Source organism: Vulpes vulpes, chromosome 3 (genome assembly GCF_048418805.1).
Source record: "Vulpes vulpes isolate BD-2025 chromosome 3, VulVul3, whole genome shotgun sequence".
NCBI classification, from domain to species: domain Eukaryota; kingdom Metazoa; phylum Chordata; class Mammalia; order Carnivora; family Canidae; genus Vulpes; species Vulpes vulpes.
Window position 1 is genome coordinate 16184247 of NC_132782.1, and position 22626 is coordinate 16206872.

The 22626-nt window shown below is 53.2% G+C and overlaps 1 protein-coding gene across 4 annotated transcripts in view; it reads left to right on the forward strand.

The window, feature by feature from the left end:
- The first annotated feature begins 2624 nt into the window (after positions 1-2624).
- Positions 2625-22626, forward strand: part of GAD1 (glutamate decarboxylase 1) — a 43462-nt gene continuing 23460 nt past the window's right edge. The window contains exons 1-7 of one of the 4 annotated variants that reach the window (XM_072751861.1): positions 2625-2680; positions 2913-3065; positions 4486-4630; positions 8179-8241; positions 13932-14090; positions 15502-15744; positions 21493-21583. In XM_072751861.1, the coding sequence (XP_072607962.1) occupies positions 4549-4630; positions 8179-8241; positions 13932-14090; positions 15502-15744; positions 21493-21583 (638 nt within the window). In that variant the 5' untranslated portion in view covers positions 2625-2680; positions 2913-3065; positions 4486-4548. The other 3 variants (XM_025994069.2, XM_025994070.2, XM_072751862.1) reach the window with 3 other exon arrangements.

Here is a 22626-nt window from a genome sequence, read left to right on the forward strand (position 1 = left end):
CCTTCCGGACCACCCCTCACCACCGGTTCGAGTCCCCGTAGAGGATATCCATTTTCCGCCCCCATTGTCCAAAGCAGCTCCCACACCACCACCCCGGGAGTAATAAAAGATAAAAAGAATAGCGAAAAACACGCAAAAATGTGGATTCCAAATGTTCTAAAGAGCCCAAAGACAACCACAACCACCCTCACGACAAATCCTTACTGAGAGGGAGAGAACGAAATACTCTATTCCCCCAACCCCCACTCTAAGGAGGGAAAAACACAGCAGTCACAGCAGGGAGGGAGGCGGGCAGGGTGCGTGGGGCGGGGTGGCGGGGAACTGGGGACTGAAGCGCACTCAAGGGAGGCCTAAGGGACCGAAGGGCGGGCGCTGTCCTTGGTCCTGAAGGAGCTGTGCCGCGTCTCCCAACTTCGTGCGTGGGAACTGGCTGTATTTCCAGGCCCTTAGCTCCTTAACATCTCGCTGAGCCCAAGAGTCTGGCTTAGAAGGGGAGATAAGTGGAAATTAAACCAAAACCATGAGTCCCCAAGTCCCTGCCTGTCTGGAATGTCAACTCCGCGAGTGCAGGGATAATATAAGTGGCTGGGACAGTGTAAAACTCCCTGAGAACAGCGCCTGTCACATAGTAAGTGGTTAATAAATATTCATTTAATCACCTAATTACTAATATTTAGTTAAACATTTTTAAATTAAGGACAAGGCTTCATTCCCTCCCCTTCCATAAAGGAGAAAGGGTTGGGGAGGGGGGGGGGGGAATGTCCTTGCAGTTGGACGGACTCAACTTTAATTTGTGATACCTGCTTTTTTGGAGATCTCTTTTTCCAACGGGATCATTTTCTTGGCCAAAATGTCAGAGGTGAACGTTTTGGGACACTGGGGTCAGAAGAGGGAGTGGCTGGAAATTTATCAGTCTTGAGCCACAGGTGAAAGTAAAACGAGTCTTCCTGTCCGGAGAATCTCAGGGCTGGGGAGAGGGTCGAGGATTCAGGGCGAGCGGGCATCTTTCGGGGACGACGACCCTGAGGGGCACCGGGGATTTGCTGCCTCCTCCCGCCAGTCTCCTTGCTCCTCCCGTCTTCCATGATTTAGCATCCGCACTGGGCTCTCTGATTGGTGCAACCATCTCTTTAAGGGAAGCTCGAGGAGGGGGTGTGGGTGGAATTCCGAGCCTCATTCCAGAGTAAACTGCACATTGCACAGGTTTTTGAAGGGATGTTTCCTTCGCGGAGTGGGCACGCCCACCTTGCCCAGCCTGGAGCTCTGGCGCCCAGAGCTGCCGTTCAGGATGCTTTTGTGTCCTTAACAAAGTGCCCGAGCTTTTATCGTAAGGTGGAGAGAGGACGACAGTATTTTCTTTGGTATCAAGGGCAACGCGGTTATTTCAAACCTCAGAGTGCGATCCCTCTTACTGACGGGGCCACATCTTCTCAGGGTGGAATGTTCGATGTTATTATGGAATTTTCGGTGATTGGTAAGATTTTCTGATCCCCACAGTGTCGTGGTGAAAGGAGATAAGACACTCAGAGAGAAGGTAAGGGCTTCGTTGGACCAGCAAGGCCGCAGACGTGTCCATAAATAACCCCTGCCTGCTGCACCGCAACAGGGGGGAGAAATCCCTGTGAAATGAATACAGGAATCACTGGTCACACGGTGTCACCCAGACACACACACACACACACACACACACACACACATCAACTTTTTTTTTTTTTTTTTTGCCCTAAAGAAAAAGAAACTGGGGTAGAGGAAAGCGAAGAAGATACAGGAGCGACGGGGGGTGGCTGAGGGAAGGCTTGAACACGCAGGAGAGTAACAGCTCGGAGAGCCCTTCCAGGTGTTCGATCCCGCGGGGAGCAGAGACCCGCTCGCGCAGGGCCTCGCGGTCTCTGGGCGCCTGGCGCCCCCTGGTGGAAATCTCCGTGGACGCCTTCTTATTGTGAGGGGCTTTTCCGAAAGTGGCAATTCATTAAATATGCTTAAATAATGCAAAAGGGAGAATCCTTTAAAAGCGCAAAATTGTAGGGGGTGGGGGAGAGTGGGCAGGGCAGGGAGGGACGGTCTGCCTCCCACCCCCCCCCCACCCGTACCCCCGCCCCCACCCGCGCCCTCTGGGGCCACCTCTGCGCTCGGGTTTCCCTGTTTGTGTGCAGCAGCGCTCGTGCGTGTCATTAACCTTCAGCTGTGATCCATCAGGATGACTTCTTCCCCCATTACCACGGAGGCCAGAGCCGGCAGGCCGGCAGGGAGTGCGTGCACAGAGGGCGGGAGCCGGGACCTCTGCTCTGCGGGTGGCACCGGGTAGCGGGACCCGGGGAAAGTACTTTGGGGGAGGCTCCCAGCTGGAGGAAGAAACTGAAATGAAGGGAGAGGAGGTCTCCTGCGGGGTCTGAGTGTCCCCCCCCCATCTCTGCCCCCCTTGCTCTGACGGCCGTCCTGGCTCAGTAGAGAGAGCCAGCGAGGACCCAACGCCAGAGCTCGCTTTCACTCATCAGAGTCGTGGGGTCGCAGATCCAGGGGAACCTCGAGGAAAGAAATCGAGGCAAAGCCGCTGCTCTAGTCTTCTCGAAGATACGGGAGGGGCAGGGGAAGGTGGGGAGGGAGGCAGGGAGAGGAAGCACAACTCTTTCCCCTGGTCTCACCCGACAGACACCCTCTTTGAGAAAACAGAGCCAGCCGGGTACGTTCTGGATTACTCCCAGGCCTGTTCTTTCCGGGCCCCAAACCGTGATCGGGATTTATAATCGGCCTTCCGAGCTCCCGAGGCCAGCAGGCCCCTGCAGAGGGGCCCCGCCGCCCGCCGACGAGCTGCCCCCGCGAGCGGCGGCCGCGTGATCCCCCCGCCGAGCCGTCCCCGCCTCCCCACTCCGCCCCCGCCTCCCCCGAAGCCTACCAGCTGCCTCTCCCGACAGCTCTTCTGCTCCCGGCGCTCGCGTGCGGGACGGTGCTGGCGGGAGCGGGGCGGCAGCTGGAGGCGACGCCGGGGCAGCGGGGCCCGGGGAGCGGATCGCGGGGCGCTGCGCAGAGGAGCGGCGGGAGCGCCCGGCGGCGGTCGCCCGGCCCAGGTGGGTAAGCGCGCGGCCGCCCCGACTCCCCGGCGCCCGGCTTCAGCGGTCCAGCGCGTCCTCTTCACCCGGGCTCCTGGCCAACCCCCCACGCCCCGCGACCGCCACCGACCCTCCGCGGCAGAACGCGTCCCGCCGGCCGGGCTCGCGGCTCCCCCTCGGGGCGCGGCGCGGCGCGGCGCCCCCCGCCCTCGCGCTCATCCCGTCCCCACCAGCGACATTCACGCCGGGGGATGCTCAGGGGCTGACGCCCGCGCCCAAGTGGAGAGAGGATTTTCCTCATCGCTTCCCGGCTCCCCAAAGGGCTCCTGGGCAGCAGCATCCAGAGGCGCGACTGCGAGCGGTAACCTGTTACTTCCCCCCGAAGCTGCGGTCCCCGGTTGCAACCTGCGTGGCCGTTGGAGTGCGCGCCCGGGCCCGGCGGGGGACGCCAGGGTGCGCGTGCAGGCGGGGCGAGCGGCTGCTCCTCTGCGGGGTCTCGGGTCTCCCCAGCCTGGCCCGTGCTCCGTCCCGGGGCCTCGGGCAGCGCCGCGCCAGCGCCGAGCGCAGTCCGGGCCGTCGCGCACGGGTCCCAGTCGGCCGCCTCCCGCGCGCAGAGGGCGAGGTCGTCTCCCCGGGCACGTTCCCCTTGCTCGCCTCGCTCCACCTCTTGGGCTTCGTACAGCGAAAAATCCGGGGACCTCAGAGAGTTGGGTGGAGAGGGCGCACGGAAAGCCGGACCGAGCCTCGTCCTTAGGCTTCCAGATGGCGCAAAGCGGGGTGGGACGAGGGGGAGACGCGGCTCCGACCCGCTGCTTCCCGGCTGTCTGGAGCGCAGGGTGACTGTACCTCTTCCCCGAGCACGTCCGAGAGAGCACGCAAAGATACAGACCCTCTTCTCCTCTCACCTTGTCTCGCCAAAGTCCCCCGTCCTCGGAGCAGTTAGCCTCCTTCTTTCCAGGGAATTAGCCAGACACAACAACGGGAACCAGACACCGAACCAGACGGGCCCGCCCCGCGCGCGCTCCCCCCGCCTGCCCGCCCTCCCGCTGCCGGAGCCCAATGGGGCTTGTCGTGGCTCGGCCGGGAAATCGCGCGCCGAGCCTCCCCGGCCCTCCTGGCCCTATCCCCCCGCGCCCCCGCGGCCCGGGCCGGCCTTGGGCTCCCCTCGTCTCCGCGCTGCGCCCCAGGTCACCCCGCTCCGCCGCCACACTGGAGAGCAGCCCGGGGCGACGTTGCCCGCGCCGGAGTCCCAGAGCCGGCGCGCACGTCCCCTCCTCCCCTCGGCGCACCCCGACTCGGCCCGTTAGGTGCCCTTGCTCCCGCCTCCCCGTCCCGAGCCCAGACTTCTGGGGGAGCGCCCGCGCCCCCCGGCCGCCCAGCCGCCTCCCGCGCCGGACCCCGGAAGCCCTCCCCGCACTGCTCTCGCTTCTCTTTGCAGCGCGTCCCTGCGCCCGACTGGCCGAGGACCCCGGACAGCAGAGGCCCCGGGACGACCGAGCTGATGGCGTCTTCGACCCCTTCTTCGTCCGCAACCTCCTCGAATGCGGGAGCGGACCCCAATACTGCCAACCTGCGCCCCACAAGTAGGTTCTGCCCCAGTTTCCTAGCAGATGGGCTGCGGGGAAGATGGGGGCGCTGGGACGTGAGGAGGCTGCGCCGGCGGCAAGGGAAGGGGGAGCGCGCGGACGATGGAGGCTGGAAAGCAGTGGGGCCCTGACCTGGGTCGCGGCCAGAGGTCGTTTGGCTGCCGGGAACGCCGGGCGATTCTGGGGCGCGCGAGATGGGAACCGCGCAAGGTCCCAGCAGCCGCGACCGCTGGGGGCTTCGCTTCGGGGGAGGGACGGGCGGCGAGCGCTGTTTTGCTGTGTGTGGTTTCCCTGCTTTGTGGGACCACGGGGGTCAGGGCAGAGGGCGGTGTGGGGGGACTGTGGTCTCGGCGGGAATGGAGAGTTTTCTGTCTCCAGCTCTCGGTGAGCCGAGACCCGACCCCCTCCTCCTCCTCCTCCTCTCCCCCTGCGCTGTGCTCCAAGTCTATAATCAGCGGAAATTTCGACGTTAATTGCAGCTTTTAGAAAACTCGAGGTCCCTAATTGCTCCAAATTTGCGTCGAGCTATTGACGAGTGAGGGAGAAGCCAGGGGCGTGAAAGGTGCATAAAATGGTTTGAGGCTGAGCCTCGACATTTTAGACAATTAATTACATCTCAGACACACAAAAAAAAAGAAAGAAAGAAAGGAAAAAGGGGGAAAAAAAAGAAAAAGAGAAACGGGAGTGGGCAGCAACCTGAGTGGAGAGAAGTGGGGAACCTGGAAGGGCCAGAAGCTTTGCCAGGGCGAGGAGAGAGCACCCTTCTCTTTTCTCCAGGGCAGGAGATCTGTCAGCAATTGACAGGTCAGCAGAAGAGAAGAAAAGGGGGAACCAAATAAAAGGGGGGGAAGAGGGCTTTATGCTTCCCCATCTCTGGCTCAGTGTGTTCCTCAGCCCGTTTCCGGAGTCTGTCTTTAATTCAGATTTATTTCCTACCTTTCTGTAGAAGACTGGCGATGAGGGAATTGTTATTCTTTTTTTCCAATTTGGATTGAAATGAGCGCCCCCTCCCCCAGTCTATCAGCTCCAGTGGTGACAGCCCCAGAATTTCCACATAAGAAGGGCTTAGGAATGGCAGTGTGGTTAGGAAGCCTCCTCGCTATGATTTTATGGCACTTTCCATAAGCTTGAAAAAAAAAATGGCAATTGTTCCCATCAACGGAAACGGGAACGTTATCCGGCAAGCCCCCTGTCCAAACCCTCGGCGCTACCGCCGGCTCCCGGGGCGCAGGCCTTGCCTGAAGTCCTGAGGGTGCGACGCGGTTGCCCTCCCCGCTCGGGCTCCCTGCCCCCCAGGCGAGCTGCGATTACCCACACAACAAAGAGGGGCTCGGGAGAGCCGCCAGCCCCGGTGGCACGTGAGCCGGGCACGGGCGGCCGAGCGCCCGATCAGGCCGGGAGGACGCGAGGCCTGGAGCCTTTGTCTGTTGCTCTGGCCTTGATGGATTTCCTCTCCAGTCCTCTCCACATTTTCTGCCCCCTTTTTTTTGCTGCCGGACAGGGCCAGGCGGCCACTGTGTTCCCCCACCCCAGAGTCCTGCCCCCTTCCCTCCCCCAGCCCACCCCACCTGGGTTAACCTTACCTGCCGTTGGCAGCCCGCAGTGGAGCGCATCTGCCAACCTCGGGGCCGAGCACATGGCCTGGCGCGCCCCCGAGGCCCAGGGACGATGGTCGAGGGCCCTGCCTGGGAAGAGCGCGCGGCACCCGCCCTGAGGACGCCCTCGGCCGCCCCCCGGCAGCCCAGCTGCGGCCTGGGCATCGAGGCTGCAGGCGCCCGCAGGGCTCTCCACCCGCTCGCCCGCCCTTGCAGACGCACCCTGCCCGCCCGGGGCTCCGGGACGCGGCCCTGCTCCGTCCGCACCGCCTTGCTCATCCCCTTGCTCCCGCGACCCCTTCTCCCTGCCCTTCGCCCCTCGGCCTTCTGGACCTTGGCTACCCCAAAGGGGATCCCTCACTTCTCCCCATCTCTCCGTCGGGTTATTCCCGTAACCCCCAACTCTGGAAGGCGGTGCCTTGGGTCCCCAGCTGCGTAACCTTGGAAGATTCGCTGAACCTCCCTGAGCCTCAAGGTTTCTATTTGTACAACGAGGCGCAGGTTAACACCCTTCTCGGTTCAGAGGGTGGCTCTAGGATGGCGTTTAAAGCGAAAGCACTTTATTGAGTGGAAATAGCTCTCTACCCGCCAGGTGTTAGTATAAGGGATTTGCTTTCGCACCCATCTCCTGTCGGTGGCAGGAACTCCATCTGTGACAAGCTGTCTCCCTGACGTCGGTCCGTGTCGTCTCCCCGCTGGGGCTCCGTTGTGCCTCGGGTTTAATGGATGTCACTCCCCTTATCGCCGCCAACACTCGCGCGCGGCGGAAAGCTCGGACGGGGCGCGGAGGGGGGTGGGAGGGATTGGAAGCGCCTCGCTTGGGAAGATGCGAAGGGAATTGCTCGCGGGGCCCGGCCCGCCCGCGCTCGGCTCCGCAGGCGCCCGCGCTCCTCCCGGAGGCGGAACCGGGGGCAGGAGAGGCCCTGAGGACTTTGAGATCAGCCTGGCGTGGCGGCCGGGAAAGCACAACACAGCGCCCGGGTCTGCCACGGGGGCCCGGAGCAAGGGCGCCCGATTGCCTGCGCCTGCTCCAGACCCCAGACCTCCGAGGGAAGGGTTAATGGGGGCGCCGGGGAAGGGGGTCCGGGATGAGGACGCGAGGCTACCATTGTTTCCCCGACTCTGGGTCCGCCTGAAGAGCAGCCATGCGAGCCGGATCATCTAGTCAAATACTATTTTTCACCCAATTAATTCCTGAACTCTTCCGCGACCCCATTTCATGCCAGTTTATTTTAAGCTGCCACTCGGCTGGAGACCCGCCAAGAAATTATGAGACGTATTGGTCCCAGATGCCTCTGTGTTCCCTTTCCGGGCTGCCGTGGTCGCCCTTCGAGTCTGCAGGGCGGAGACCGCGCGACAGGGCCTGGCGGGTGGGTGCGGGGTAACTCGAGGGCTCTGGCCCGGTCTTTTGCACGTGGGGTGGGCCCTGCCCCACTCGGATGTCGCCTCCCCGGCTCCGCCGCTCCGCGCGGGCTGCTTGCAAGGCTGGCGGGCCGCGGGGGTGCTCCGGCTTCCCGCGACACCTTTCTACACCTGAAAGCGGGAGCAGGAAGGGAGTGTCACGGGCACTCGAAGGGCACGAGTCTGTCTGCCCATTGGGCAACGGATCTAGCTTCTTGCTCCTTTCAGGAAGGAGAGGTTTTTTTTGTTTTTTTTTTTTTTTGTTTTTTTAAGATTTTATTTACTTATTCATGAGCGACACAGAGACTAGAGGGAGAAGCAGGCTCCTCGTGAGAAGCCTGATGCGGGACTCGATCCCAGGACCCTGGGATCATGACCTGAGCCAAAGGCAGAGGCTCAACCCCTGAGCCACCCAGGTGCCTCCAGGAAGGAGTTTTTATTGAGGAGCTCTGGCGAAACACCTGCCTCCTCCTCCCCAGAATACCTTTGCCCTCCCCCCCCTCCCACCAGGCTCCGCAGCTCACTGATTGTACCTCTTTTGCTTTTTAGCGTATGACACCTGGTGCGGCGTGGCCCATGGATGCACGAGAAAACTGGGTCTCAAGATCTGCGGTGAGTGGAAAGGCCCGCTGGGGCCCAGCAGGGCGGCGCAGCGCTCCAGGGCTTTGGGGGCCCAGGAGAGTGGGGTGCGCGGAAGGAGATCCCGGCTCTTGGGTTTGGTTTTCTACATTCCCTACAGCCCCGCCGCCTGGCGAGACGTCCTTGTACACGTCTTAACCCTCCTCTGCCTCCCCTTGACCCGGCCGGGGTGGGGGGGCACCTTTTCTGCTGGAGTCGGGGTACCACGCAGAGGCCGCGGAGCCTCCCCGGTCCAGGTGCGAGAGCGCGAGCACAGCGCCCCCGCGCGGCAGCCCCGCTCTTCCCGCCCCGCGTGGGCCGGGGGATCCTAAGCGAGCGCTCCACCTGCGTGGGGGACGGTCTGGTACCAAAGGTGAGCGGGTCTGGTTTTCCTGGAGAGCAGGCCTTAGGCACGGTTTGCACCTGAGGCGGAGGCTGGCACGTCGCCTTCCCCCTTGCCCCCCGCCGGCGTACGTTGAAAGTGGCCTCCCCAGCTGGAGAATTTGCCCCCGAGGCGTCCCAACGGATTCCGATGTCGTTGTTCAGGCTTTGCCCGAAGCCCTCGGTGGCCTGCCTGGGGGAGGTGCGGGCGGCGCAGGCCGGGGCGTCCGCCGAGCTTGCCCTTGAGAGAGAGGGAAGGAAGAGGGGCGGGCGGAGGCGTGGGGCCGCAGGAGCAGAAAGGGGGTGTCGGGCACGATTTGCCAGTGAGGAAGAAAAATAGATCTGGGAGCTGGAGAGGAGAATGAACCGTTCTCCGGAGACATGAGGGTCTGAAATGAAAACGCCCAAGGGATGTCATTTTTTTAAAGGAAAAAAGGAGATTTGTTCGAAGGGACACAGCTGAGTGGCTCCGGCTGAACAATGAGGACCTGCTTTCCTTGCTACATTTCACCGTCTAAAATCTCTAGTCTTATCGGACCAGAAAATACGGACGTCCCCGGGCAGGGGGTGGAGGGGCGGGGGAAGATTAACGAGGGGCTTATTAAAGAGCCATCCGTCAGCGGCTGCGCGCGGGAGATAGCGGCGGGGCGGCCGCGGGGCACGCCCTCCCCGGGTCCCCGCGCGCCCTCCCGGCCCTCCCCGGGTCCCCGCGCGCCCTCCCCGGCCCCCGCGCCCTCCCCGGGTCCCCGCGCGCCCTCCCGGCCCCCGCGCCCTCCCCGGGTCCCCGCGCGCCCTCCCGGCCCTCCCCGGGTCCCCGCGCGCCCTCCCCGGCCCCCGCGCCCTCCCGGCCCCCGCGCGCCCGCGCGTGCCCTGGGCCTGCTCTCCGCGCTCGGGTGCGTGCGGGGCCCGAGGCCGGCGGCAGCTGGGGCAGGAGCAGACCGCGGGTGTTGGCGGCTGCTGGGAGCCATCCGCCCTTCCCCGCTTGGCCGCGGGGCGCCCTCCCTGCGTTTCTGGGGCTCCGTCCCCTTGACCCGGGAGGCGGCATTCACCGCGCGGAGCGTTGCTCCAGTCCTGGGCCCCGCAGGCTCCCGGGGAAGCCCAGCCCTGCCGGGGGCGGCCCCGGCTCTGGCCCTCGCCCCAGCACGCGGGGACCAGGCCGGGGACCGGGCCGGGTCGGGGCGGCGTCGGCGGGCGGGGGCAGCTGCGGCCGCCGAGCTTTGTTCTCTGAACAGCCCGCTCCCCCCGCCGCCAGCCCCGGCTTAATGGCCCGTCTCGCGCCGGGTCCCTTCGGCGGCCACCGCGCTCAGCTTCTGCAGCCGGCATTGTCCTGCGGCCGGGCGAGCTGAACCGAGCGCCCGGGCCCCCGCCGCGGTCGCCCGCAGGGTGCAGGGTGAGGGAGACCTGGGCCGAGGGCTGCCTTCCCCGAGGTCCTGGACCCTACCCCCCCCCCCCCCCCCGCCCGCCCGGCCCGCGACCTTCGTCCCCCGCATCCCTCGCGCCGCAGGCCGGTCCCCTGGCGGCCCCTCTCCGAGTCAGGGGAAGGAGAGACCCCACTGCCCCTTCCCTTCCGCAGACGCGTCCCAGGTGTGTCCCTAATGGGTAAGGGGGCAGGAGAGTTGAGCTTCGTTGGGTCCGCGAAGGGGATCCCGGAGGATGCGTCAACTTCTTGAACGTTTGGGGGCTACCATCCTCAGAGAGTTTCTTCCCTGTTTCTATACACACACAGACACCCCAACAGTAATTTCAGGAAAGTCGCCACCCGTTTGACAGGAGCAAAGGGCTGGTGAGCTGTTGAGGGGAAAGTGCCTTCTGCTAAAATGCACGCTCTGGAGGCCACATGTTAGGAGGCCTCACAATTAGGCTTCATTCTGAAAGGAAACAAAATACCCGGCGGATTTATTTTCCATACTTTGGGCCAACTCTGGCTTTCCGAAGTGCAGTCTTTGGTTTGAACCTGAATCCAGAGCCGCCGCCCTCACCTCTGCTCCCAGACACCCCAACTCCCTTCATCCCTGACATTCATGAGCCTGGAGGGTGCCTTGTTGACACACTATCCAGGTTGGTTTGATCTTTCACATTAAGGCAGCAGAGGAATTAATTGTCCTCTTCCCACCTCCAAATCCACTGCCCTGGGTGACCCCCCAAAACATCTTCCGTGCCCTGCCAAGATTCAACTCCCACCCCCTCTCCTACCTCCCTTCCCCAGAAGCCGGGAAGAAATAAAGCTGCAGAGAAGGCTCTAGATTGCCACCAATGGGAATAGCTACAAGCATGGGGGCATGACTTAAGTAGGAGACGCAGGAGCTCTGAGTTCTGCTAACTTCCCAGTGTGTCCTTGGCCCTCCATCACTTAGAGGTGCAGAGGTCCCAAACTGGCTGCCAGCTACACAGCCTGAGAGCAGTTTTATTTAGCCCATACAGTGTGTGTGTGTGTGTGTGTGTGTGTGTGTGTGTGTTCAATTTTGTGCCAGCTGCCATACAACTTTTAAACAGAGAAAGACTTCAAATATTCTGAATTTCTAGCTTCTCTTGAAATAAAAAGAAGTTGGGGGGTGGACATTTGGCAAACTACTTTCAGCCCATAAAAATCAGGGGAGAAAGCTCCTTCTGAACAAGAGCCAGGGGGAATGGGCTTCAGCCTCCACTCCCCCCCCCCCTCCCGTGTGCCCTTCTACAATGCACAGCTCACAGGCACATTTGGTAGCAACTCGCTCAGGCCAAGTGCTCCCTAGTTCTCTACACTCCTCCCCACTCAGTGGGTCTCCTAGGCCTTTGAGTTTAGGGGCAGGAGTGAAGAACCGGCCTCAGGAACTCCCCACTGCCCAGAGGAGTCATGACAGGGTCTGCCTCCTGTTCTGCCCCTAAAGCTAGCAGGGGGTGCTACAAGCTGACCAAAATCAAGTGTAGCTTTGGCTTTTTTTGTTTCTGCTTTTCTTTTTGCCATTTGGGAATGTTGAGCTCCGTGGTCACTTCCTGCTTTAGCTAGGTCCTCACTGGTGGTATGCAGAGCAAGAGGGAATACAGTCTGCTTCAGTCTCGGGGACCCCTGCTTCCAGGACCCCTTGCTAGCCAGGGAAGTTGTCAAAGCACTGACTTCAATGTCATCCACCACCTGGTCATCCTTGGGGAAGCATACATTTCTTCCCAGAGCCTCTCAGAGCCATGAAAGGCCTCAGTCATTTTAACCTTTTTTGAGACTGCCAATATTTTAGAAAACAAATACCTTCCAAGAAATTGTTATTCTGATAACAATATGCGTTAGGTGTTTATATTAGAAAATTAATGCTTTTACACACAATAGTGCAATGTAAGTATGCTATTCGAGAGATAAATATAGGATTTATCGCAAATACTGATTCCTAGTGTGCTCCAGGAAGTGCGGTCCAGGGATGAGATGCAGAATTAAAGTTGTGTCTTAATTACCATCCCTCAATCCTATCAGGACACCTCTGGGAATGCCCATATCAGATTTGGAGATGGTTTCCAAAGCCTAAATCCAGGTCATAGGTCCTGCTGCTGCCCAGAGGAAAGGCATCCCTGAGGGCTTTCAAGGTAGAGACTTAAGGCTTTCCCAAAGGAATGAGTCCTAGCAACCAGACGTGAGAGACCCAGAGAGTAGGAGTTCAGCTGGCAGGACCTCATCTCCATTAGGCCACATGGATTTGGTCTGTTCAGCCTGGCAAATTCTATAGCTCACTGTTCCAGGAGCAGGGGAGCAGTCTTGGAATTCAGGAGGCAGGGCCTCCTACATCCTTCTGGCTCCTGGTTTCAAATCCTGGTGTTTGTATGGGAAATTCAGAAAGTAGAGGGAGAGGTGAGGGAAGGGATACAACCCCTACCTTTCCATCCAGTGTGGAGCTCTGGTATAGTGTCTTACCCCCGTCCTGATGTCCTCGGGGCTTTAGGGATAAGTTTGTAAGATGCTGGCAACAATAAAAGGCCTGGTGACTCTACCTTTCTATTCTTCCCTCCAAAAATAGACCCTGTGCCTGCGTGTGGGAGGATTCCAATCACTGCAGCCTTCCCCCTGCATCCCTCCTTCCTCCACCCTTTGCCACTGAATTGCAGTCCTGGGGAAGCAAAGCTGAATTTCCCCCAGGTCAACTTGCCTCTCCTCCGACCTCCCAGGACTTTCCTCCACTCCTGTCTTGTGATGTGCATGACCCCCCAAGGATTCTGTTATCTACAAAGACAGCTATGGGGTCACTAAGAAGCTTTAAAATTTTTCTTTTCAGTGTGTGGCTTGTTGGGCTAAGATTGAGGCAGAACTGGAGGAGAGGTTGAGGGAAGGAGCGGGCCAGCAGGCCCTGAGCCCCGGAGGGGAGGGGTGTGGATACTAAGGAGTATGCTCCCAGGTGGCAGTGTCTCTAGCCCTTTTGCCTCAACCTGCTTCTCTGTTTGCCACTGGTGGTGTTGGCACTGCTCACCTCGGGTAGGAGAGATTCCTACTCCTTCTGAGGGGCAGAGGTGAGGTGCCTTGTATCCCGCCCTGGGCTCGGGGTTCAGCTCTGTGGAGCTCTGGGATGGCTTTCTAGCTTTATTACAACATTGGTCACCACCTCATCTGCCAAACTCTAAGTTCCTGGAGGGTAGGAGATCTGTCTCATTTGCCTTTATCTGGCCTCTGTCCTCGATGTTTGGCAAAGTGCTTTTCCACAATAGGTGCTCAGTAAGTATTTACAGAAGTGAGTGTTGCCACACATAAGGTTTTAGGCTTCCTTGGCTCTTTCCCCAATACCTTTATCAAGGACAGCAGGTGGTATGGAGAGAGCTGCTCTTCAGGTCTGAGTCAGAAAAATGACACATTCAACCCTGTGAGCATTACCTGGTGCCCGAGGAAAGCATCTTCCCTAGCCCTCAGTGCTGGTCCTCACTGCCTCCCCCTCCCTCAGCCGGTCCTCACCCCCTCCCTCCTCTGGTTGCACAGCCCATATACCCAGTGCCAGCAGCAGCCTCTCCGATTGTGTCCTTCCCCTTAGAACCTCATCCTGGGGCTGATTACTGGAGTGGAAGCTGTCCAATTGACTTAATTCTGAGTTCAGTGTCACGTTCAGAGAGGAGAATGGGCTTTGCTTACTGTTTCCCTCTCTTGCACGACTGGGTCTGTGCCACTGATGACACTTGGCACTGCCCTTTCCCCGCCCGAAGGCCAGAAGTGCCAAAGCCTTTATATATAAAATGCAGAGACTCAGCTTCTCAGGAGAAGCAAGAGCCCTGCTGGGAGAGTGGACCTGGCCTGGCAGCTGACCCTGTGAGGCTAGGAATTCAGTGCGTCCCCTCTGACCCAGCATCTTGTGCCACAGGCTTCTTGCAAAGGACCAACAGCCTGGAAGAGAAGAGCCGGCTTGTGAGCGCCTTCAAGGAGAGGCAGTCCTCCAAGAACCTGCTTTCCTGTGAAAACAGTGACAGGGATGGCCGTTTCCGGCGCACAGAGACTGATTTCTCCAACCTCTTTGCTCGAGGTAGTCCCCGCCAGCCTACCTTTGCCACCCCACTCCTGTCCCCACACCACCCCTCCCGTCCCCACGCCCCCTCCCCAGCTCCCTATCCTCCCCACACCTCCCTACCCTTCCCGGTGGCAGCCAGTACTATCCAGTAGGTTCCTCATTTGAGTGTCTTGATTTCTTCCTGAAACTTTACTTCTTTTATCAAAACTATCATTACTTTCTGAACTGTCATGAAACTGTGTGTCCAGGATTTAAATATAATATATCCCCTCCTTCCCTACTGCCCAGGACTTCGTTTTGGACGCTAGATGAAAGCAGTCAATAAAAACAGTCAATTCTAAAGACACTTGCAGGGACATATATGGTTGCATAGACTCTCAGAATCTGAGGGAATCTTTACACGTAAGATAATCCGGTGAGTCCCGTAATAGCATTTATCCTCCAAGGTCATCAACAATGACAAAATCACTTTGTGGGAAACTGTGTGGCTGGGCCTAGTGATCAAGCACTGTTCTAAAACTCATTTTCGTTTTGGAGAACTTTCACTATTATTGCTGTCCCCACAACTCTGGTCTCAGGAGGTACTGTCTCTCCTGAACAGCTTGAAGGTAAACCCCCCACTACTCCCTTCCATCAACTCTCCACGGGCCATAGAGGCCAGACCCAAACAGTCAATAAGACTTCACTAAACCTCAGAGGTAAATCCAAGGAATCTACACAGTCAATCTGCTCTTGAGCTCTGGCTGACAACTTCAGTTGGGGCCCCCTACAGTTTTCCTCCCTAGCTGACCCAGCCTGACTCTGCCTACCAGAGGGCTGGAACCCAAAATCACCCCCAGGCTTTGTCCCAAAGTCCAAGCCCAAAGGATGAGGGAGGGATATGGGAGTTCTCTCTCCCGCCTTTCTGAGCCCCATCTTCTAGCTCTTGTTTTCTAAGGACACTATGGAGGACCACACTTCAGGGGTCCCCTGAAGAGGGGATCTCAGCCTCTACCCACAGAGCTCTCACAAGATCAAGCATATCATAATGCCAACCAAAAGGCCAGTGTCTGAACCAGATGGAGAGAGAGACTCATGGTCCCAAGGAGCAAGACAGAGGCCTCCTCCATCACATTCATGACAGGTGCCTGGTCAGCCTGCACATGGACAATAGCTATGACAGGCTGCTCACGGCTTCTCAAAATGCTCCATTTATGAGTAGCCTAACTATCAGAAAGTCTGTAAAACGTCAGAAAGTATATGCAGAACTACTGTGTATAGGCATATGTGTATTTTTCTGGGGAGACGGTACATCAGATTCTCAATGTATATACATAACCTGGAACAAATGAGGTCTGAAAGATATTGACTGATATTAGGGATTTCTGGGCTGAGGAAATCTAGACATGAGCCAGGCGGTAACTTCTTGGGGACTTTCCTCCCTCAGATCTGCTACCAGCTAAGAATGGGGAGGAGCAAACCGTGCAGTTCCTCCTGGAAGTGGTAGACATACTCCTCAACTATGTCCGCAAGACATTTGATCGCTCCACCAAGGTACTGGACTTCCATCACCCGCACCAGCTGCTGGAAGGCATGGAGGGCTTCAACTTGGAGCTGTCTGACCACCCCGAGTCCCTGGAGCAGATCTTGGTTGACTGCAGAGACACTCTGAAGTATGGGGTCCGTACAGGTAAGGGCGTGAGGCAGGAACCTTGCCCCCCATCACACCCTTGCCAGCTGATGATAGCAAACCTGTGTTGGAGGTGAAGCACAAACTGTGGTGAGGGAAGGCGGCATTGTGCTCAGTGGCCACAGGACAACCTGGGGCAGTGGCAGTGGGTAGAAGGCCCAACCCTGGCAAAAGCTCATCATTATTTATTGTTACAAACATTTATGTTATAAAGATACATTTAAAGATACAGACACACGGTGCTATGTCAAATTCTGTATAAAGAGTTTTCATCCTTTGGGTTTATTTACACTCCTTTTAGACTGTATGAATCCAAAGAATGACCTGCCCCCTACTTTTTTTCTCTCCTCCATTTCATGCCTATTTCATTCTGATAAATCCTGCACTGGCCTCTCCCTAAAACTGGGGAGAATTGGGCTCATTTCCCTCTGTCTCTGTGTTAGTTTTCTAGGGCTGCCTGAGCAAGTTACCACAAACGGGGTCACTCAAAACAACAGAAATTTATTCTCTCACAGTTCTGGAGGCCAGAAGTTTGAGATTTAGGTGTGCAGGGCCATGCTGTCTCTGAAGACTCTTGGGGAGGTTCTGTACTTGCCTCTTCCAGCTTCTAGTGGTCAAAGACATTCCTTGGTTGGTATGCATCACTCTCATCTCTGCCTTCACCTTCATGCCCTTCTCCCTATGGATGTGTCCAAAGTTTTCTTATAAGGACACCAAACTTTGAATTAGGCCTATTCCAATCCATTATGGCCTCATCTTAACTTGATTAAGGGTCTGCAAAGACCCTCTTTCCAAACTCATAGAAATCAGGGGTTAGGACTTGATCATATCTTTTTGAGGGATACGACTCAACCACAACACCTTCTGTTGGCGGGCAAAAACGTCACATACATACAGACCATTTGCATCCTACTCCAACGTCTGGAGTTTAGATACTCTGAGTCACTAACTCCTATCTCTAACCGGGGGCCCTTTTCATGTTACAGGCACCCTTTCTAATCAGTGATCCTGGCCAAAGTGATTACTTCTCAGGTGCTTCAAGTTCAAGGACTTCTTGGATCTCTTCTGGCTGTTTCTAAGCCCAGGAGTAAAGCAATGACTTCTTCTCCCTGCTATCTTTCCCCACAGCAGCCTGGCTTTCCTGAGCTCTTGGGCACACAGTTCTCCAGGAACATCCATGGCATTGGGGAGCCACCAATGCCACCACAGGGGAGCCCCTGGTGGCCCCGTGTTGTTTTTTCTTCTTTCTCTCTCCCTCTCCTTTGTTATCCCTCTCACTCTTCCCAGTCACTTGAAGATAGATTTAAGACCGAGATTAGGGAGCTTGGTGGTGATAGAGCTGAATAAGAACTATTGGGTGTCAAAAACGAAGTGTTATAATGAAATAATGAGGCCAGCCAAAGAGGCATTTTTAAATAAGGGATCCCAAACAGCTTTTAAGGGCTGCCAATGCCACTGAAATAAGTGTAGCTTCCTTGAATAACTGCGGGATGGACAAGACTTAATTATATTATAAGGTCTGTGTTTGATTTTTAAAGAGAAGCATGCTCATCAATTTACTTGCAGCTCACCTTGGTCTGATGGCTAACCTATTCCTGGTGGAGATCAAGTAGTGTTATATAGCTGGATTTAAAAAAAAAAAAAAAAAAAAAAGAGTCCGAATTCTCCTTATATGTGTCAACTGGACTTGCTTTAGTCCAGTGTTTTTTATTTTGTCGGGTCACTCTGTATACACTTTCTCAGAGAGATGAGACCATGTACTTTAATCAAGCTCAGAATAGTGTTGTCCCTCAAAGAAAACTGCATGGGTTTGCCATAAATAGCAGCTCATATTGCCTACAAAACTGAAGCATCAGGATGCCTGGGTGGCTCAGTGGTTGAGTGTCTGCCTTCGGCTCAGGGTGTGATCCCACGGTCTTGGGGTCAAGTCCCACATCGGGCTCCCTGCATGGAGCCTGCTTCTCTCTCTGCCTATGTCTGCCTGCCTCTCTCTCTGTGTCTCTCATGAGTAAATAAATAAAATCTTAAAAAAAAAAAAACTGAAGCATCACATTGTCGTAGGAGCGTGGACTCTTACTGGTCTAGAGTACGACTCCACTTGGATAGTTAGCCTGTAGCCATCCATCCCTGTTCTTCAGAGCAGCTTCTGGGAGCAGATATTTACATTTACAGAATTCATAATCTCTCAGGCCATGTGAAACCTTCTGCTGCATCCCAGGGTGTTGACCCTGGGAAAATATATTGTTGCTGCCCTATGAAAACACAGCTCCTGGTTGCTGAGCTATCATTTAGATGTGGATCAGAGCAAAGGGTAAATCCCACAGGTAGCTACAAACATTGGAAGGTTGTGGGGTTTTTTTTTTTTTTTTTGGATATGAATACTCACCCAAAATAATGATTAGGGTTTTTTTTTTAAAGATTTTATTTATTTATTCATGAGAGACACAGAAAGAGAGGCAGAGACATATGCAGAGGGAGAAGCAGGCTCCATGCAGGAAGCCTGATGTGGGACTTGATCCTAGGACCCTGGGATCACGCCCTGAGCCAAAGGCAGATACTCAACCGCTAAGCCACCCAGTCATCCTGATAAGGTTTTTTTTTAATTTTATTTTATTTAAAAAATGTTTTTAAAAGATTTTATTTATTTATTTATGAGAGACAGAGACACAGGCCGAGGGAGAAGCAGGCTCCACGCAGGGAAACCAACGTGGGACTCGATCCCGGGTCCCCAGGATCACTCCCTGGGCTGAAGGCAGCACTAAACCGCTGAGCCTCCCAGGCTGCCCTGTTTTTTTGTTTTTGTTTTTGTTTTTGTTTTTTTAAAGATTTTATTTATTTAATCATGAGAAACACACAGAGGCAGAGACATAGGTAGAGGGAGAAGCAGGCTCCTTGTGGTGAGCCTGATGTGAGACTCGACCCCAGGACCCCGGGATCATGCCTTGAGCCAAAGGAGACACTCAAGTACTGGGTCACTTAGGTGCCCAATGAATTAGGTTTTAATAGTGAAAACATACTGAACTTGGTGCAATTTTGAAGAGATGATGATGGTATTTGGAAATCTTTTTACAAATTAATTAAATATTTCTGAAAAAGGAATCAGTATATATAGATTCTTCATGACCTGAGAGAGAGACTGGTCAGCCCTCAGTCACAGTAGATATACCAACATCTTTTGTCTTTCATTTTTTAACTTTTTATTATGGAAAAGTTTAAACTTAAACAAAAGTAAATAGTATAATGAACTCTATATAACAGACACTCAGCATCAACTTTTATCAACAGCTAACAACTTTGTTTCACTTAGACCCCTCCCCATCTCGCCTCGTCTCAATTGTATAGAAGGAGATCTCAGACATATTATGTCATCCACAAATATTCTTCATTCTCAAGAACTTTTTGTTTTTAGAGGAGGGGGACAGTGACAGAGGAAGAGAGAGAGAGAATCTCAAGCAGACTCTGGCTGAGCACGGAGCCCACCATGGGCTCAATCTCACAACCCTGAGATCACAATCTGAGTTGAAATCAAGAGTCAGAGGCTTAACTAACTGAGCCACCCAGTTACTGCCTCAAGAACTCTTTAAAAAATAAGTAAGTACTCGGGTCACCTGGGTAGCTCAGTTAAGTCTCCGAGTCTTGATTTCAGCTCAAATCGTGATCTCAGGGTTTTGAGATCTAGCATGAGGTAGGCTCCATGATCAATGGAGAATCTGCTTGAGATTCTCTCTCCCTCTGCCTCTGCCCCACCTCCCCTGCTTGTGCAAGTGCTCTGTCTCTCTAAAATAAAAAATAAATCTTAAAAAAAATAAAAAATAAATAACCACAATATTGTTAAATCAAAAAAATCTGAAATTTACACTTCCTTAATATCAAATAGTCAGTGTTCAAATTCCCAATGGTTTCATGAATGTTATAATTCATTTGAGTCAAGATCCAAGCAAGTCTCCAACATTGTAATTGCTTGGTATGTCTCTTAATACATTTCCCCCTCCATTTTTTTTTTCCTTCCAGGTTATTTATTGAAAAACAACTCTTTTTCTCCCTACGTGACTTTAGGCCATGTGCTGCTTAGTACTACCTCTATCATCTGTTATTTCATTGAAAATAGAGAGTTGAAGCTGAAATTTAAAATAGGTCATTTTGTTACTTGGTAGAAATTCTGGTATAAGATTTTGGAGGCATAAGGCTGTAGTCATAAGATAAAAGTAAGGTTTTAGACAACTTTGTTTCTTTTATATACTCACTGGACAAAGAGATACTATCTCACATTTACTTGAGGGCATTTCTGTCAGTCTACCTATCTTTGTCCACCTTTGTCTCCACCATATTGGGTGGTTTTGATATATTATCAACGTGTGGTTCCATTTATTTATGAAAAAATATATATATTCAGTCTTGTCTTGAAATGGTTATTTTTAAAAGCTTTCAAATGGATATTGCATATTTTTAATGGATATCAACAAAATTTGTTACGTTGCAGGAGATTGCGTAGATTCTGTTGGCACTGAGCAAAATAGAATAAAGTGAGCTAGTTTAAGGTATTTAGAGTAATCTACATGAATGTCTGGAATCTGGTCCCATAAATACACTAAGTTTACTGTTTATGCATTTTCATTTTCCCCTCTGAAGATCAGTATTATTTTTTGAGGACTCTTTAGATACAGTGATTGGAATATTCTGATATAAGAAGTCATAGTGTGGATGTTCTAAATGAGTCTCCATCACACCCAAGGAAGAATAGACATTTTCAGAGAGGGGGCTCAGACCAGGAACATTCAAACACTAGCTCTCTGACAATTATTTCAGAGGCAAAAGCAATTTCTACTGGAAACACAACAGTCAGCATATCTCTCTAACACCAGTTCTCTGTCACACACCCTTAGATGATCTATTGCATTGACACCTTCATGACAGCCTAGCCAAGCCTGCTGATGTGGGATTGAGTTTTCCTGTGAACGCCAAGTTGGCCAAAACTTGGCAACAATCCTGAATTTGCTGAGAACAAAGCCTGTTAAAGCATACTGTGTGTTGCAAGGGGTTTTAGTTATATAGTAACAACAATTATTTTACCAACAATTTCATGAGTGGAAGGAGGCTGTATTTGCCTCTTTCACAGAAGAGATGCGAGGTCATCTAAGCAATAAATTTGATTTAATGGTCACCTGACTATATATGGACAAAACATACCAATGCTTGACATCATATTCAAGTGACACAGGGATCCAGAGATGGTATGCCATCAGCATCAGCATCGGAGTTGGCACTTTCCCTGAGCTTGGTTTGGTCCACAGAGCCACAAACCCTCTCTGAGGGCTGCAAGCTCTCCTCCATCAATAAATGTTGATTTACTTGATCTTGAATCTTTGAGATGTTAAACACTGAAACATTTATAGATAAAACTATGACCACCACATCTTGATTTGTAATTAAAAAAATTATTGTGACAGAGAAGTTCATCTGAAAATTAATAGATTAGACACTAGACACTGGAAAGATTATTAGTTTCATGACATGAGATTTTTTTTTTAACTTTAAGAGCATTCTTCAGTAGCATAAGTTTGAGGAACATCATTAATGCTAAAGGTTAGTATAGTGTGAGTCAACCTGCCCTTCCTTCCCTAATATCCTTGGGCAGTCCTGTTAGACTATTGGGATGGAGGCACCATCAATATGGCCAGCCTTTTGCTTTGAAGACAGCTTGAAAAATTTGGGTTTGCTTTGATGCCTGCTTGTTACTTATCTCTCCAGGTCATCCTCGATTTTTCAACCAGCTCTCCACTGGATTGGATATCATTGGTTTAGCTGGCGAATGGCTGACATCAACTGCCAATACCAATATGTAAGTTCCATGTATTATTTTCATACAAGCAACCATGATGTATGATTATGGCTTGTTGCTTTAAAAGTCTACTTCCAATGGTTCTATAATAACCTTATTACAGTTGTCCTAATCATCTTTTCTCTTAAAATCTTTTAGGTTTATCACAGTTCTGATTTAATAGTAGATAATCAAGCTAATTTTAATGAATAATGCAATTTAATGAGAGCATGGTCAAGAGAAAGAATAATTCTAGCTTTCAGAATTAAGTATGAAATTTCATATTAAAAAACTCAGTGTCTCCTAATGATGTATCTAAAGAGGTCACATTTTGAAATATGATCTTGGTCCATTTTCCCATCTAAGCCCACTGGTCCTCATCATTTAGGGCATATTTCCTTTACAGTTAAAGCTGCCAGAAAGCCACAGGCAAGTCTGATCAACCTATTGCTTACCTAAAAATTCTAAAACAAAATTGATCTGGTAGTGATATATAGTCCTTTCAAAATAACTCCTTGTTTTTCTGAATTTGACATTTTTCCCCATACTTGTTTGAGTCAGCAAAGCCTTCGTTTGTTTCCAATTTCTTATAAATTTATATGAAACTGACTCTAAGGTTCTGAGATGCAAGTTCTCCTTGGGTAGTCTTGCAGTCACCCCACATTTTACTCTATATACACATGCCCTCTTTGGAGACAAGGACAGGTTACAAGTTGATGGAGGGTCACTATAGTGTACTGTCTTTTTTCTCAACACCGTGATAATGTTTTAGCTCTATCTATACACCCAGTCCATGGCACCACATTCTATTAAAGTTTCTAGGGGAAAATAATAACACAAGTTTCTAACAATAATTTTTTAAATAACTATGTAAGAATGATATGGGTTTTAGTTGCTGTAGAAATACTTAGGAAATAACCATCCACTTTTAAAGTTCATGGTAAAGTAGATTTGAAAAGTGAATTTAGGTGAAAGCGGGGTGTTGTTTAAAATGAGAAATTCCACTTGACATCAAGATAGAATGTAAGTTATTAAGGATCAAGGTACTCTATTTTTCTTAAACA